At 43.8% G+C, this 18218-nt stretch overlaps 1 protein-coding gene across 1 annotated transcript in view; it reads left to right on the forward strand.

The window, feature by feature from the left end:
• Positions 1 to 15520, forward strand: part of LOC110518729 (leucine-rich repeat-containing protein 17-like) — a 22768-nt gene extending 7248 nt beyond the window's left edge. The window contains exons 2-4 of the mRNA XM_036945271.1: positions 1001 to 1905; positions 11734 to 11889; positions 15020 to 15520. Coding sequence (XP_036801166.1) covers positions 1140 to 1905; positions 11734 to 11889; positions 15020 to 15450 — 1353 coding nt within the window. The 5' untranslated portion in view covers positions 1001 to 1139 and the 3' untranslated portion in view covers positions 15451 to 15520. The remainder of the gene's footprint in view (positions 1 to 1000; positions 1906 to 11733; positions 11890 to 15019) is intronic.
• Positions 15521 to 18218: the final 2698 nt, after the last annotated feature.

The raw sequence follows: 18218 nt of genomic DNA on the forward strand, positions 1-18218 counted from the left end.
ACAGCCTTCCCTCAGGGTAATTCCATTCAGCTACACACAGCCTTCCCTCAGGTTAATTCCATTCAGCTACACACAGCCTTCCCTCAGTGTAATTCCATTCAGCTACACACAGCCTTCCCTCAGTGTAATTCCATTCAGCTACACAGAGCCTTCCCTCAGGGTAATTCCATTCAGCTACACACAGCCTTCCCTTGGGGTAATTCCATCAAGCTACACACAGCCTTCCCTTGGGGTAATTCCATTCAGCTACACACAGCCTTCCCTTGGGGTAATTCCATTCAGCTACACACAGCCTTCCCTTGGGGTAAGGTAGTTAGGGAGGTCTTTACAGCCGCCATGTTTATCAGAGTATGTTTACAGGAGTGGACGTACACAGACATGTAAACTTCCTCCTCTTTGATGAATGTTCGTGAGGCTTTCAGCCTAGTGTACAGATGAATTACTGACTGGAGAGAGCGAGAGCGAGAGCGAGAGCGAGAGAGAAGAGCAGACCGCCACCAGGTTTTGTTTTGGGAAGAGAGGAACAGAGAGATAGGAGAAGAGAGGAGGGGAACAGAGAGAGGAGAAGGGAGGAGAGGAACAGAGAGATAGGAGAAGAGAGGAGAGGAACAGAGAAATAGAAGAGGGGAGGAGAGAAACAGAGAGATCAGAGAAGGGAGGAGAGGAACAGAGAGATCGAAGAAGGGAGGAGAGGAACAGAGAGATAGGAGAAGGGAGGAGAGGAACAGAGAGATAGGAGAAGGGAGAAGAGAAACAGAGAGATAGGAGAAGGGAGGATAGGAACTGAGAGAGAAGACTGAGGAACAAAGGAAATGGGGCACTGTTCCATGACAGTGTTTTAACTCTCTCTCTGTTTGATAGACTATCATATAACATGCTTTACGTTTGTTTCTCTCCATCATTCTTCCTATCCCTCCCTTTCTTCCTCTCTATCCCTTCCTTTCCCTCTCCTCCCGAACAATGAACTCTCCACTTAACTCTCTCTCTCTCTCTCACACAGCTGTAGCCAGCCTTCCCTGGCACCAGCAGAAACCCAAGGTCATCTCTGATTGCACAAGGCCATCCCTCTCCCCTTCCCTCCCTCTTGTTCCAGTCTTGCCACTCCCCCATCTCCCAGTGGTGGCATTGGAGCTCCCAGGATGCGGCTGCTCAGCGCTCTGCTGCTCCTCCTGCTCCTCAGGTCCACTGAGCCCAGGAAGGGTGGACGGAACAGAGAAAGGGGCAGGGCCCGGGGTAAAGGCAGGGCCAATGCTGTCAAACGCCAAACCTCTGAATGCAAGGAATACATGGAGGCCGGAGAGAAATACCTGGACTGTCAGGACCGCCAGCTGACCGGGGTGCAACAGCACTGGCCTGAAGACATCCACCACCTCCTGCTGGCCCGCAACAAGATCCAGGTGCTCAGAGACAACACCTTCTCCCAGTTCAAGAACCTAAAGAGTCTGGATCTACAACAGAATGAGCTCTACATGGTGGAGGAGGAGGCGTTCGCAGGGCTGGGACAGCTCACTACTCTGCTTCTTCAGCACAACCAGATGAAGACAGCTTCTGAGGAGCACCTGTTGCCCTTGCCAAACCTCCGCTACCTGCGTCTCTATGACAACCCCTGGGACTGCCGGTGCTCGCTGGATAGTCTGGTCAGGACCCTGCAGGTGCCCAGCAACCGTAACCTAGGGAACTACGCCAAGTGTTCGGAGCCGGACGCGCTGAGAGGTCAGAAGCTGAAGAAGATGAGGCCAGAGCTGCTGTGTGCTGAGGATGGGGAGGGCCATCTGCCAGGGCAGAAACCTCAGGAGGGGCAGGGTAGTCTGCCCAAACCACCTCCCATCAAGAAGTACCCTGATGCCAACTCCTTGTGCCACACCTACATGTTCCCCAAACCTATGCTGGACTGCAAGAGCAAAGGTAAGCTATGAGCCAACCAAGCTTGTCTCCCTTTCATTTGTTTGTGTGACCTGTGTGAAGAATTTCCTCCTTGGAGGACAATGGCATGTTGTATTCTGGTCTTTCAGAACACTGGAGTGAGTTATTGGGGTTCTCAGGGCCATGGGTTCCTCGACCAAGATGAATCTCTACTGAAACAGCTTTTTAGTCCAAGATTAGGACTAGTATGGGTCAGGGAAACCGGCCCTCCGTGTATGAGTCACATGTCCATCTGAAATCTCTGGGCATTGTTCACTACACATGGTTGTTGTGAGGACTTTTGGAACAGTATGGAGGAGAGGCTGGCTACTGGATACTCCAGATCTGTGGTTGATAAGGACTACTTTCTAAATGTGTTCTCGATAATTTCCCTGAATCAGAATGTGGTAGGAGACGACTGTAAACCGAGAGGCCTTAGAGTGACGGCTTGCAGCGTGGAAACCGTGGAAACCATCATGTAACGTTAGACACAAAGGGACCAAGGGAAAATATGGAGTCTAATTTCTGTCTCCCGTCCAGACTCTCACATCTGGTGCCATTTCTGTGCTATGTATAACTGCCACATTAAAACTGCTATCAGGACTATAACCTCTAGAGAGATTAGCTTTCAATATTGTTTTTCAAATAGTCATTAGGCCCAGACCCATGGGACTGACTACAAATCCTCCTGCATGGAGTCCATATTGTGTGGGGACTGCTTTTGTTTGAGCTCCAAAATACAACATGAATAGTCCCTTCATATGGATTTAGTATAGACGTGGCAGTATGGTCATGAATAGTCCCTTCATATGGATTTAGTATAGATGTGGCAGTATGGTCATGAATAGTCCCTTCATATTGATTTAGTATAGACGTGGCAGTATGGTCATGAATAGTCCCTTCCTATTGATTTAGTATAGTTGTGGCAGTATGGTCATGAATAGTCTCTTCATATGGATTTAGTATAGACGTGGCAGTATGGTCATGAATAGTCCCTTCATATGGATTTAGTATAGACGTGGCAGTATGGTCATGAATAGTCTCTTCATACTTATTTAGTATAGACGTGGCAGTATGGTCATGAATAGTCTCTTCCTATTGATTTAGTATAGACGTGGCAGTATGGTCATGAATAGTCTCTTCATATTGTTTAGTATAGACGTGGCAGTATGGTCATGAATAGTCCCTTATTGATTTAGTATAGACGTGGCAGTATGGTCATGAATAGTCCCTTCATATTGATTTAGTATAGACATGGCAGTATAGTCATGAATAGTCCCTTCATATTGATTTAGTATAGACGTGGCAGTATGGTCATGAATAGTCCCTTCATATTGATTTAGTATAGACATGGCAGTATAGTCATGAATAGTCCCTTCATATTGATTTAGTATAGACGTGGCAGTATGGTCATGAATAGTCCCTTCATATTGATTTAGTATAGACGTGGCAGTATGGTTATGAATAGTCCCTTCATACTTATTTAGTATAGACGTGGCAGTATGGTCATGAATAGTCCCTTCATATTGATTTAGTATAGACGTGGCAGTATGGTCATGAATAGTCCCTTCATATTGATTTAGTATAGACGTGGCAGTATGGTCATGAATAGTCCCTTCATATTGATTTAGTATAGACGTGGCAGTATGGTCATGAATAGTCCCTTCATATTGATTTAGTATAGACGTGGCAGTATGGTCATGAATAGTCCCTTCATACTTATTTAGTATAGACGTGGCAGTATGGTCATGAATAGTCCCTTCATATGGATTTAGTATAGACGTGGCAGTATGGTCATGAATAGTCCCTTCATATTGATTTAGTATAGACGTGGCAGTATGGTCATGAATAGTCCCTTCATACTTATTTAGTATAGACGTGGCAGTATGGTCATGAATAGTCCCTTCATACTTATTTAGTATAGACGTGGCAGTATGGTCATGAATAGTCCCTTCATACTTATTTAGTATAGACGTGGCAGTATGGTCATGAATAGTCCCTTCATATTGATTTAGTATAGACGTGGCAGTATGGTCATGAATAGTCCCTTCATACTTATTTAGTATAGACGTGGCAGTATGGTCATGAATAGTCCCTTCATACTTATTAAGTATAGACGTGGCAGTATGGTCATGAATAGTCCCTTCATACTTATTTAGTATAGACGTGGCAGTATGGTCATGAAGAGTCCCTTCATACTTATTTAGTGTGGAAGTGGCAGTATGGTCATGAATAGTCCCTTCATACTTATTTAGTATAGACGTGGCAGTATGGTCATGAATAGTCCCTTCATACTTATTTAGTGTGGAAGTGGCAGTATGGTCATGAATAGTCCCTTCATACTTATTTAGTATAGACGTGGCAGTATGGTCATGAATAGTCCCTTCATACTTATTTAGTATAGACGTGGCAGTATGGTCATGAATAGTCCCTTCATACTTATTTAGTATAGACGTGGCAGTATGGTCATGAATAGTCCCTTCATATTGATTTAGTATAGACGTGGCAGTATGGTCATGAATAGTCCCTTCATACTTATTTAGTATAGACGTGGCAGTATGGTCATGAATAGTCCCTTCATACTTATTAAGTATAGACGTGGCAGTATGGTCATGAATAGTCCCTTCATACTTATTTAGTATAGACGTGGCAGTATGGTCATGAAGAGTCCCTTCATACTTATTTAGTGTGGAAGTGGCAGTATGGTCATGAATAGTCCCTTCATACTTATTTAGTATAGACGTGGCAGTATGGTCATGAATAGTCCCTTCATACTTATTTAGTGTGGAAGTGGCAGTATGGTCATGAATAGTCCCTTCATACTTATTTAGTATAGACGTGGCAGTATGGTCATGAATAGTCCCTTCATACTTATTTAGTATAGATGTGGCAGTATGGTCATGAATAGTCCCTTCATACTTATTTAGTATAGACGTGGCAGTATGGTCATGAATAGTCCCTTCATACTTATTTAGTATAGACGTGGCAGTATGGTCATGAATAGTCCCTTCATACTTATTTAGTATAGACGTGGCAGTATGGTCATGAATAGTCCCTTCATACTTATTTAGTATAGACGTGGCAGTATGGTCATGAATAGTCCCTTCATACTTATTTAGTATAGACGTGGCAGTATGGTCATGAATAGTCCCTTCATACTTATTTAGTATAGACGTGGCAGTATGGTCATGAATAGTCCCTTCATACTTATTTAGTATAGACGTGGCAGTATGGTCATGAATAGTCCCTTCATACTTATTTAGTATAGACGTGGCAGTATGGTCATGAAGAGTCCCTTCATACTTATTTAGTATAGACGTGGCAGTATGGTCATGAATAGTCCCTTCATACTTATTTAGTATAGACGTGGCAGTATGGTCATGAATAGTCCCTTCATACTTATTTAGTATAGACGTGGCAGTATGGTCATGAATAGTCCCTTCATACTTATTTAGTATAGACGTGGCAGTATGGTCATGAATAGTCCCTTCATACTTATTTAGTATAGACGTGGCAGTATGGTCATGAATAGTCTCTTTATTGGATTTAGTATAGACGTGGCAGTATGGTCATGAATAGTCTCTTCATACTTATTTAGTATAGACGTGGCAGTATGGTCATGAATAGTCCCTTCATACTTATTTAGTATAGACGTGGCAGTATGGTCATGAATAGTCCCTTCATACTTATTTAGTATAGACGTGGCAGTATGGTCATGAATAGTCCCTTCATACTTATTTAGTATAGACGTGGCAGTATGGTCATGAATAGTCCCTTCATATTGATTTAGTATAGACGTGGCAGTATGGTCATGAATAGTCCCTTCATACTTATTTAGTATAGACGTGGCAGTATGGTCATGAATAGTCCCTTCATACTTATTTAGTATAGACGTGGCAGTATGGTCATGAATAGTCCCTTCATACTTATTTAGTATAGACGTGGCAGTATGGTCATGAATAGTCCCTTCATACTTATTTAGTATAGACGTGGCAGTATGGTCATGAATAGTCCCTTCATACTTATTTAGTATAGACGTGGCAGTATGGTCATGAATAGTCCCTTCATACTTATTTAGTATAGACGTGGCAGTATGGTCATGAATAGTCCCTTCATACTTATTTAGTATAGACGTGGCAGTATGGTCATGAATAGTCTCTTCATACTTATTTAGTATAGACGTGGCAGTATGGTCATGAATAGTCCCTTCATACTTATTTAGTATAGACGTGGCAGTATGGTCATGAATAGTCCCTTCATACTTATTTAGTATAGACGTGGCAGTATGGTCATGAATAGTCCCTTCATACTTATTTAGTATAGACGTGGCAGTATGGTCATGAATAGTCCCTTCATACTTATTTAGTGTGGAAGTGGCAGTATGGTCATGAATAGTCCCTTCATACTTATTTAGTATAGACGTGGCAGTATGGTCATGAATAGTCCCTTCATACTTATTTAGTATAGACGTGGCAGTATGGTCATGAATAGTCCCTTCATACTTATTTAGTATAGACGTGGCAGTATGGTCATGAATAGTCCCTTCATACTTATTTAGTATAGACGTGGCAGTATGGTCATGAAGAGTCCCTTCATACTTATTTAGTATAGACGTGGCAGTATGGTCATGAATAGTCCCTTCATACTTATTTAGTATAGACGTGGCAGTATGGTCATGAATAGTCCCTTCATACTTATTTAGTATAGACGTGACAGTATGGTCATGAATAGTCCCTTCATACTTATTTAGTATAGACGTGGCAGTATGGTCATGAATAGTCCCTTCATACTTATTTAGTATAGACGTGGCAGTATGGTCATGAATAGTCTCTTCATATGGATTTAGTATAGACGTGGCAGTATGGTCATGAATAGTCTCTTCATACTTATTTAGTATAGACGTGGCAGTATGGTCATGAATAGTCCCTTCATACTTATTTAGTATAGACGTGGCAGTATGGTCATGAATAGTCCCTTCATACTTATTTAGTATAGACGTGGCAGTATGGTCATGAATAGTCCCTTCATACTTATTTAGTATAGACGTGGCAGTATGGTCATGAATAGTCCCTTCATATTGATTTAGTATAGACGTGGCAGTATGGTCATGAATAGTCCCTTCATACTTATTTAGTATAGACGTGGCAGTATGGTCATGAATAGTCCCTTCATACTTATTTAGTATAGACGTGGCAGTATGGTCATGAATAGTCCCTTCATACTTATTTAGTATAGACGTGGCAGTATGGTCATGAATAGTCCCTTCATACTTATTTAGTATAGACGTGGCAGTATGGTCATGAATAGTCCCTTCATACTTATTTAGTATAGACGTGGCAGTATGGTCATGAATAGTCCCTTCATACTTATTTAGTATAGACGTGGCAGTATGGTCATGAATAGTCCCTTCATACTTATTTAGTATAGACGTGGCAGTATGGTCATGAATAGTCTCTTCATACTTATTTAGTATAGACGTGGCAGTATGGTCATGAATAGTCCCTTCATACTTATTTAGTATAGACGTGGCAGTATGGTCATGAATAGTCCCTTCATACTTATTTAGTATAGACGTGGCAGTATGGTCATGAATAGTCCCTTCATACTTATTTAGTATAGACGTGGCAGTATGGTCATGAATAGTCTCTTCATACTTATTTAGTATTGACGTGGCAGTATGGTCATGAATAGTCCCTTCATACTTATTTAGTATTTAGTGTGGAAGTGGCAACACTCTGAGGTATTGTTCTACTGTATATTTATGACGTCACAGTGAACTGGCCCTTTGATCAAGATGATGAATGACAGTCATATAATGATGTACTGTCCCTATCCTGTCCCCAGAAAGCCATTTGTCAGAGTGCAGTTAAACGTGCAAGAAGCAGCAACACTGGTCTCTCTATTCTACTGTCGCCATATAAAATATCCCCATGTTCAGCTGGAGGAAACTATTTCTCTTCCCCTCTGGAAAGGCTTTCAATCAGTCCTTTATCTGAACCTCACTAGATCATCTCACTGGTCATAACCTCCCTCCCTCCCTCCCTCCCTCCCTCCCTCCCTCCCTCCCTCCCTCCCTCCCTCCCTCCCTCCCTCCCTCTCTATCTCTCTTTCTCTCAATCCCTCTCTCATCTGTGAATTCAGAGCCTTAATATACTGTAACTAATAACTGACCAGAGGTCATTACACTGGAAACAAAGTCTCATTTGTAAACACTGGAAATGTCCCTACAGTACACTACCGAACTGTGCGGGAGCAAGACAGAATGTATCTAACCACAAATAAATCATCTCTGTGGTACATACATGATATATGGGAGAATATGTCAGAGTGCGTGTACTTTCTAGATAAATGTCGTCCAGGCAAGATGACGCCTGGTTTAGTCCTGATCTATCATTAGCAGAACAGTTGAGTCAGCATATGGAGAGTTGGCCTGCTTGTCATCTCTGTAAAGCCTAACCTCCTCTTCTGACATTATATCATGGTTTCTTGGAGTTCCTGTAACCTATGGCCGGGTGTTTTGTCAGCAGCCACATTCTGGGGGAGTCAGGATGTGTAGCAGAGAGGGAGTCATATTCTGCTGGTAGTCTCCTCTCCTCCACAGCATGATGGGTAATATTCTGCTGGTAGTCTGCTCTCCTCCACAGCATGATGGGTAATATTCTGCTGGTAGTCTCCTCTCCTCCACAGCATGATGGGTAATATTCTGCTGGTAGTCTCCTCTCCTCCACAGCATGATGGGTAATATTCTGCTGGTAGTCTCCTCTCCTCCACAGCATGATGGGTAATATTCTGCTGGTAGTCTCCTCTCCTCCACAGCATGATGGGTAATATTCTGCCGGTAGTCTCCTCTCCTCCACAGCATGATGGGTAATATTCTGCTGGTAGTCTCCTCTCCTCCACAGCATGATGGGTCATATTCTGCTGGTGGTCTCCTCTCCTCCACAGCATGATGGGTAATATTCTGCTGGTAGTCTCCTCTCCTCCACAGCATGATGGGTAATATTCTGCTGGTAGTCTCCTCTCCTCCACAGCATGATGGGTAATATTCTGCTGGTAGTCTCCTCTCCTCCACAGCATGATGGGTAATATTCTGCTGGTAGTCTCCTCTCCTCCACAGCATGATGGGTAATATTCTGCTGGTAGTCTCCTCTCCTCCACAGCATGATGGGTAATATTCTGCTGGTGGTCTCCTCTCCTCCACAGCATGATGGGTAATATTCTGCTGGTAGTCTCCTCTCCTCCACAGCATGATGGGTAATATTCGGCTGGTAGTCTCCTCTCCTCCACAGCATGATGGGTAATATTCTGCTGGTAGTCTCCTCTCCTCCACAGCAGCGTTGATTTCCTTGATATACAGGCATGTTGGGCACCTGACTCTGTAAAAGCAGCACTGTGCATTTACAATCTAAATGAATGGCTGTATAGGTTTAGTTTCCTGCTGTCTGTAAACAAAATGCGATTTTAATAAACTATATCAACATTTCTAAAAACATTTCAAATTAACTTCCTGTTCAGAGTTAGAATAGTGGTTGTGCATCAGCAGCTGTTCTGTTGTTATGTCAGTCACTGACAGCTTCAGTAAATAGACTGGCAAGTTAGTCTAGCGGCCAGCCATCTAAACTTCTAGTAAGCATGGTCAAATTGCAGACCGGTGGTACCCCCATTGATTTTGTTAGTCACTCTCACTCAGATATCATCTTAAAAACTGCAAACATTTCTCTAAACCCTACGGCAAAATGAGTAGAATTGCATGGAATTTGTTATAAAATTACTAAATCTTCTCTCCGTCCCATGACAAAATGTCACTTAGGGCCCCCAAAAGGCTAGGGCCAGCTCTGACTGTATGAGTGGGTATGGATATAGGGCCAGCTCTGACTGTATTAGAGGGTATGGATATAGGGCCGACTCTGACTGTATGAGTGGGTATGGATATAGGGCCGGCTCTGACTGTATGAGTGGGTATGGATATAGGGCCAGCTCTGACTGTATGAGTGGGTATGGATATAGGGCCAGCTCTGACTGTATTAGAGGGTATGGATATAGGGCCAGCTCTGACTGTATGAGTGGGTATGGATATAGGGCCGGCTCTGACTGCATGAGTGGGTATGGATATAGGGCCGGCTCTGACTGTATGAGTGGGTATGGATATAGGGCCAGCTCTGACTGTATGAGTGGGTAGGGATATAGGGCCAGCTCTGACTGTATGAGTGGGTATGGATATAGGGCCGGCTCTGACTGTATGAGTGGGTATGGATATAGGGCCGGCTCTGACTGTATGAGTGGGTATGGATATAGGGCCAGCTCTGACTGTATGAGTGGGTATGGATATAGGGCCGGCTCTGACTGTATGAGTGGGTATGGATATAGGGCCGGCTCTGACTGTATGAGTGGGTATGGATATAGGGCCGGCTCTGACTGTATGAGTGGGTATGGATATAGGGCCGGCTCTGACTGTATGAGTGGGTATGGATATAGGGCCAGCTCTGACTGTATGAGTGGGTATGGATATAGGGCCAGCTCTGACTGTATGAGTGGGTATGGATATAGGGCCGGCTCTGACTGTGGCCCCTCATGATGAGTTCAGATTCTTTCTGAAAACTGTTATGGCTGAACGACCTTGACTTCTCCCAACATCCCAACCATCTGCATGTTTCCCCACTCACTGCTGTAGTCTGAACTAAAGCATATCACAGGTGTTATGAGGCAGGGGTTCGATAGATAGGGGAAAGAGAGAACATCTCCCATGTGTCCCAAACGGCACCCTATTCCCTACATAGTGCACTACTTTTAACCAGAGCGCTACCATGGCCCATAGGGATATGGACAAAAGTAGTGTACTATCTAGTGAATAGGGTGTCATTGAGAACGCTAACTTCTGTCTCTGTTGTTGTGAATGCTCCAGCAACCTCATCTAAAAGCCATGGAGCGTTAATCTCCTTTCCTTACAGTGGAGGATGATGGATGTCCTATGCTGTTATGATATTAGAGCAGATGTCTGTCGTTAAGGTCTGTGATAGTTCCTTCAGCTGAATGATGAATAAACCGTGCTCAGAATGTGGACAACTGGAAGCAGTCCAAGACTGTACGTGGATTTTGACAAACACAGAAAGGTCCTGTGTCGTTCATGAAATTAAAAATGAAGGTTTTCCACCCCACCACAGCTAGGTTCATTCTCAGCTGAGCGCTGTCATTGTGAACATGACTTAGAAAACGGGTTCCAAAGACATCATTCATTATGAATTGTTAGTAGAAGTTGTATGCATTTTAGGGACCACCTACTTCGTCTTCATGTCTTAGTCTTTATTTTAAACTCTAGATTGAGAACAATGGCTCTTGCAGAAGTTTTCCTTCTATGGTAAAGGCTGCTGGCGATCACAAAAAAAAGACAGAAGCTCTCAGAGGTCTTTTCAGCCTGTGGGAAACCCTGTTTCATACGTTAACCTTCATGTTTCAAACCCTTCAAAGGCTAAGGTCAACCCAGAGTGCTGTGAATAACAGTCCTGCTTGGCACAGACATACAACATGGCTACACAGGGACTATAGAAAGGGGAGGCCATCTTGATATTCTCAGGGCACACTCGGAATTCACATATGTAGGAATCCAAATTTCAGTCACTCTGGCGATCAACAAGTATGCATTGGGTTGAAAAAATCACATATGTCCCAAAGTTCCTTGTGTGTCCGCTTATGTTTTTGTTCATGTTTTCATGCAGTATGATAGCTAGCTGATTTGGCCATTGTAAACATGTCTGGGTAAGCCATTAACCTTTCACTGACCTCCATATTCTCCCTCTCTGTCTACCCCCCCCCCCCCCCCTCCCCTCCCTCCAGAACTGAAGAACATCCCCTCAAGTCTCCCGTCAGACATTGTGAGGATGGACTTGTCCAGTAACAACATCACTCAGCTCCGGCCCAAGGAGTTTGTTGCTGCCAGGGACCTGAAGCTTCTCAACCTCAGCAGTAACAGTCTGGATCAGATCGACACAGGTGAGGAGAGACCATACACTTCCTTCAAACAGCACAATCATTGTGGATGTGTGCCAAGCCATGCTGCACAGAGGATCAGATCTCACAACACCTGAAGAAGGGTTTAATAAGATACAGCAATCTGAGATATATATGCTTTTTGTTAAATATGTTTTGATTTGTGACTTACAGTAGTGAGTGCATACACTTCCTTACTGGTCCCCCATTGTAATCGAGCCCACATTGGACCTGCAAAGAAAGAGGTCAAAAGAGGAATCAGAGGAGGACCTTGACCTTTAGTCCATTCATCACAAAATGGAGGCATGGCTTTATTTCCTCCTGAAATAGAATTGTTAGAATCCCTGGGGTAATGTGGAAAAAGAGGCAGAAGAAAGACAAATATAAAAACTCACATACTTTATATACCATATCAGTACTTTATATACCATACCAGTACTTTATATACCATACCAGTACTTTATATACAATACTAGTACTTTATATACCATACCAGTACTTTATATAACATTCCAGTATACCATATACCATACCAGTACTTTATATACCATACCAGTACTTTATATACCATACCAGTACTTTATATACCATACCAGTACTTTATATACCATAACAGTACTTTATATACCATACCAGTACTTTATATACCATACCAGTACTTTATATACCATACCAGTACTTTATATACCATACCAGTATACCATATACCATACCAGTATACCATATAGCATACCAGTACTTTATATACCATACCAGTATACCATATACCATATCAGTATACCATATACCATACCAGTATACCATATACCATACCAGTATACCATATACCATACCAGTATACCATATACCATACCAGGCAGCGTTGAGTCTGGATCAATTCCACACATAGATAAAAACGCTTAACTCTCATTAGCTTCTCACACGGATGAATCTGACTTAAAGGAGCCTACGATGCCATAAACCTGCTCCATCTTCTCACACGGATGAATCTGACTTAAAGGAGCCTACGATGCCAAAAACCTGCTCCATCTTCTCACACGGATGAATCTGACTTAAAGGAGCCTACGATGTCATAAACCTGCTCCATCTTCTCACACGGATGAATCTGACTTAAAGGAGCCTACGATGTCATAAACCTGCTCCATCTTCTCACACGGATGAATCTGACTTAAAGGAGCTTACGATGTCATAAACCTGCTCCATCTTCTCACACGGATGAATCTGACTTAAAGGAGCCTACGATGTCATAAACCTGCTCCATCTTCTCACACGGATGAATCTGACTTAAAGGAGCCTACGATGTCATAAACCTGCTCCATCTTCTCACACGGATGAATCTGACTTAAAGGAGCCTACGATGTCATAAACCTGCTCCATCTTCTCACACGGATGAATCTGACTTAAAGGAGCCTACGATGTCATAAACCTGCTCCATCTTCTCACACGGATGAATCTGACTTAAAGGAGCCTACGATGTCATAAACCTGCTCCATCTTCTCACACGGATGAATCTGACTTAAAGGAGCCTACGATGCCATAAACCTGCTCCATCTTCTCACACGGATGAATCTGACTTAAAGGAGCCTACGATGCCATAAACCTGCTCCATCTTCTCACACGGATGAATCTGACTTAAAGGAGCCTACGATGTCATAAACCTGCTCCATCTTCTCACACGGATGAATCTGACTTAAAGGAGCCTACGATGTCATAAACCTGCTCCATCTTCTCACACGGATGAATCTGACTTAAAGGAGCCTACGATGCCATAAACCTGCTCCATCTTCTCACACGAATGAATCTGACTTAAAGGAGCCTACGATGCCATAAACCTGCTCCATCTTCTCACACGGATGAATCTGACTTAAAGGAGCCTACGATGCCATAAACCTGCTCCATCTTCTCACACGGATGAATCTGACTTAAAGGAGCCTACGATGCCATAAACCTGCTCCATCTCGTTTGTAGAACCAACAAGGTTCTCTATTTGCTGAGGAATCACTACACTACCTTCTAGTTCTGTTACGTTTGAGAACTGGGAAAAAACGCTGTCTCATTATTCCTAGGCTCACAAGAACTGGTCACATAGCCAGGAAGCTTTGCCACGGAAGGAAAATAGTTCCCTTATCATTAATTATTGCAGAACATGTGCCAGCAATTGACATTAGAGTATTTCCCTGAGTTGTTAACAAGTAATTAATGGTGGTTAATTCCGACCAACTATGACAACCAGTACTGTACACATAGTCATTAACTACCATGATCGAGGAGAAAGAATAAGAAAGAAATAGCCTGTTATGGATGAAAAGCCAATCCGTTCTGGACAGAGAAAGCAACTGCAAATTGAACACAATTCTCATGAAGTATTCACAAAATGCTCTCTCAGTTTTCTCAGGGACTAAGCTCTGTAGCAAGCACAAACTGGTTTAAAAAATAGACCAGAATTGTTGTCTCATTGAGTTGCACAGACAAACCAGTAGAAACCGGACAGTAATTCTCATGAGTATGATAAGAGCATAATCTGAGGGGGTTTGTGGGAGTGGTAACAGGAGGGTCACTCTGGAGACAGTGCTAAATACAGTAGGCCTATCTGTCTTTATGGTGCTAGCTTGCACTGCCACCATTACTCAGGGATACACTGCAGGAAACACATCTTAAAGATGTCTGCTAGCTATTAGGCACATCGTAGCCACATCAACAGGCTAACTTAAGCTTGAATTAGAGCTGAGACTAGGTGATAGGGAGAGCACTGGTCAAAGTTAATATCAGCATGTGTTTGAAGACGAGGTGCTGAAAATGCAGTCTGAAATTAGTTATGGAAGCTGTTACTCTTTCTCGTGTTACAGTGGAACATTAGTTCCCGGTAATAATTCAGTATTCATGTCCGTTAGTGGACATTACTTCCATTGAAACTTTCCACTGAGTGCTACTGTATAAGATGAATTGAAGTAGTAACTGACCTCTAACCCCAACTTCCTCTCTCCCTTGTCCCCCCTCTTCAGCTGCATCCACTGGGCACATGTACCTGTCCAGAAGGAATTTCTTCCACTGAGACTTGTGCTATAAGATTCATTGAAATTTCCTGTCCCTCTAACTAACCCTTAACATCCTGCATTTCTCCCCCTCTCCATAGCTGCGTTTGCGGGCCTCCTGTACCTGCGAGAGCTGGACCTGTCCAACAACAGCCTGCACTACTTCCAGTACGGAGTGTTGGAGGACCTGTACTTCCTCAGGATGCTGAATCTGGGGGATAACCCCTGGGTCTGTGACTACAACATCCACTACCTGATCTACTGGCTGAAGCATCACCCCGGGGTGGCCTACTCTGGCCTAATCTGCACCGAGCCTCAGGAGTTCAGGGGCTGGCCCGTGGAGAATTATGTCAAGACCTACAACGGAGAGTGTCCCAAGGATAAGGATCCACAGCTAGGGAAGGGTGATACAGGACAGGGACAGACGGCTCAGGTGCTAGTGGCCGAGACAGAGGAGGCGGAGATGGAGCTTCTGCCGAAGCCTCTGAGAGACCCCAGACCAAAGAAATATGAGGTCACCAGGTTGACTTAATAGGACAGAGTTGGAAATTAGAAGAGAACTGTTGTTGTTGTTTTCTATTATCACAGAACATTCCAATTCAGTCTTTCAGATTTTTTTTTTATTTTCGAATTCCCAACAGCATGACCAATGCAGGATAGTTGGATTCCCATCAGCATGACCAATGCAGGACAGCTGGATTCCCAACAGCATGACCAATGCAGGATAGTTGGATTCCCACCAGCATGACCAATGCAGGACAGCTGGATTCCCAACAGCATGACCAATGCAGGACAGCTGGATTCCCAACAGCATGACCAATGCAGGACAGTTGGATTCCCACCAGCATGACCAATGCAGGACAGCTGGATTCCCAACAGCATGACCAATGCAGGACAGCTGGATTCCCAACAGCATGACCAATGCAGGACAGCTGGATTCCCAACAGCATGACCAATGCAGGACAGCTGGATTCCCAACAGCATGACCAATGCAGGACAGCTGGATTCCCAACAGCATGACCAATGCAGGACAGCTGGATTCCCAACAGCATGACCAATGCAGGACAGTTGGATTCCCACCAGCATGACCAATGCAGGACAGCTGGATTCCCAACAGCATGACCAATGCAGGACAGCTGGATTCCCAACAGCATGACCAATGCAGGACAGCTGGATTCCCAACAGCATGACCAATGCAGGACAGCTGGATTCCCAACAGCATGACTAATGCAGGACAGCTGGATTCCCAACAGCATGACCAATGCAGGACAGCTGGATTCCCAACAGCATGACCAATGCAGGACAGCTGGATTCCCAAAAGCATGACTAATGCAGGACAGCTGGATTCCCAACAGCATGACCAATGCAGGACAGCTGGATTCCCAACAGCATGACTAATGCAGGACAGCTGGATTCCCAACAGCATGACCAATGCAGGACAGCTGGATTCCCAACAGCATGACCAATGCAGGACAGCTGGATTCCCAACAGCATAACCAATGCAGGACAGCTGGATTCCCACCAGCATGACCAATGCAGGACAGTTGGATTCCCAACAGCATGACTAATGCAGGACAGCTGGATTCCCAACAGCATGACCAATGCAGGACAGTTGTTGCTGTTTTCGTTACAATAATATTTCGTTGTGGATATACTTTTTTGAAAAAGTAGAGGTTGATATATTTTTTACGATATCCAATTGTTAGTTACAGTGTTGTCCCATCGCTGCAACTCCTGTACGGACTAGAGAGAAGCGAAGGTCGAGAGCCATGAGTCCTCCGAAGCACCAATATGTCAGAGGAAACATCATATAGCTGGTGACCGAAGTCAACATGCATGCACGCAGCTACCACAAGGAGTCACTAGAGAGCAACGGGACAAGGACATCCCAGCCGGCCAAACCCTCCCTAACCCAAACAATTGTGCGCCGCCTCATGGTCGCGGCCGCCTGCGACACAGCCCGGGATCGAACCCAGATCTGTATTGACTCCTCATATAGATGGGAGGCCCGAGGTACATTTCTAAATGTATGATTTAGACAATCTGTTCATGAAATAAAAGCCGTTTTTTTTTTCTGAAATGAATGAGGTTTACATTACTAACACACACACTTCACTAATCCTAAAGGGATTTAGGCACATCCTTCCCCTTCAACTATCTGTTAGATCTGTGATGCTTCACCATAAAACATGGAGCGTCTTCGGGTCAGTTCAAAACAGCTGTTCCACGGCTTCACTACCTCTTCCTCTCCACACTACCTCTTCCTCTCCACACTACCTCTTCCTCTCCACACTACCTCTTCCTCTCCACACTACCTCTTCCTCTCCACACTACCTCTTCCTCTCCACACTACCTCTTCCTCTCCACACTACCTCTTCCTCTCTGCACCTCAACACATGAAGCTGAGGAGTTAGACATGGACCCGCTGAAGACCTAAAGTACATTTAGTCAGTCCACACGATCCTGAACAGAAACTGATGTCTTGGTTCATACACACACACCATAAGTAATTCACACATGCAGGGATTGTGGGCCATCTGATGTATGTGGTGGGTTTCTATAGTGACACGTGTCCTGAATGATCCTGAAGGTCCCATGTTAGCCAGCGGAGCCCTGTGACATCACAGGAGTCAGACATGACTCTGATGTTCTAAGCAGTATTGTGAGCATCTCAGTGAGCCAGGATACGTCCAACGATAGTATGCACAGCTGTTACTCTCAGAGCTTTCTCACATTTAGGAAACGTGTTGTTTGGTATGTCAGAAAAAGAGGGGGGAAACAATCTTCTTCAGTCAAGCTGTCCAATTATCTGATGTTCTGCTGTTTGGTATGTCAGAAAAAGAGGGGGGAAACAATCTTCTTCAGTCAAGCTGTCCAATTATCTGATGTTCTGCTATCTGAGGAGAGAGTCTGAAGATCACTGCCTGCGAATGTCTATTTAAAAACATTTGAACATTTTCTTGGTCACATACACACGGTTAAGCAGATGTTATTGCGAGTGTAGCGAAATGCTTATGCTTCTAGTTCTGACAGTGCAGTAATATCTACAGGTAATCTAACAATTCCACAACAACTACCTAATACACCCAAATCTAAGTAAAGGAATGGAATAAGAATATATACATATAAATATATGGATGAGCAATGACCGAGTGGCAGAGGCAAGATGCAATAGATGGTATAAAATACAGTATATACATATGAGACGAGAAATGCAAGATATGTAAACATTATTAAAGTGACTAGTGATCCATTTATTAAAGTGGCCAATGATTTCAAGTCTGTATGTAGGCAGCAGCC

Source organism: Oncorhynchus mykiss, chromosome 15, assembly GCF_013265735.2.
Source record: "Oncorhynchus mykiss isolate Arlee chromosome 15, USDA_OmykA_1.1, whole genome shotgun sequence".
Lineage (NCBI taxonomy): Eukaryota > Metazoa > Chordata > Actinopteri > Salmoniformes > Salmonidae > Oncorhynchus > Oncorhynchus mykiss.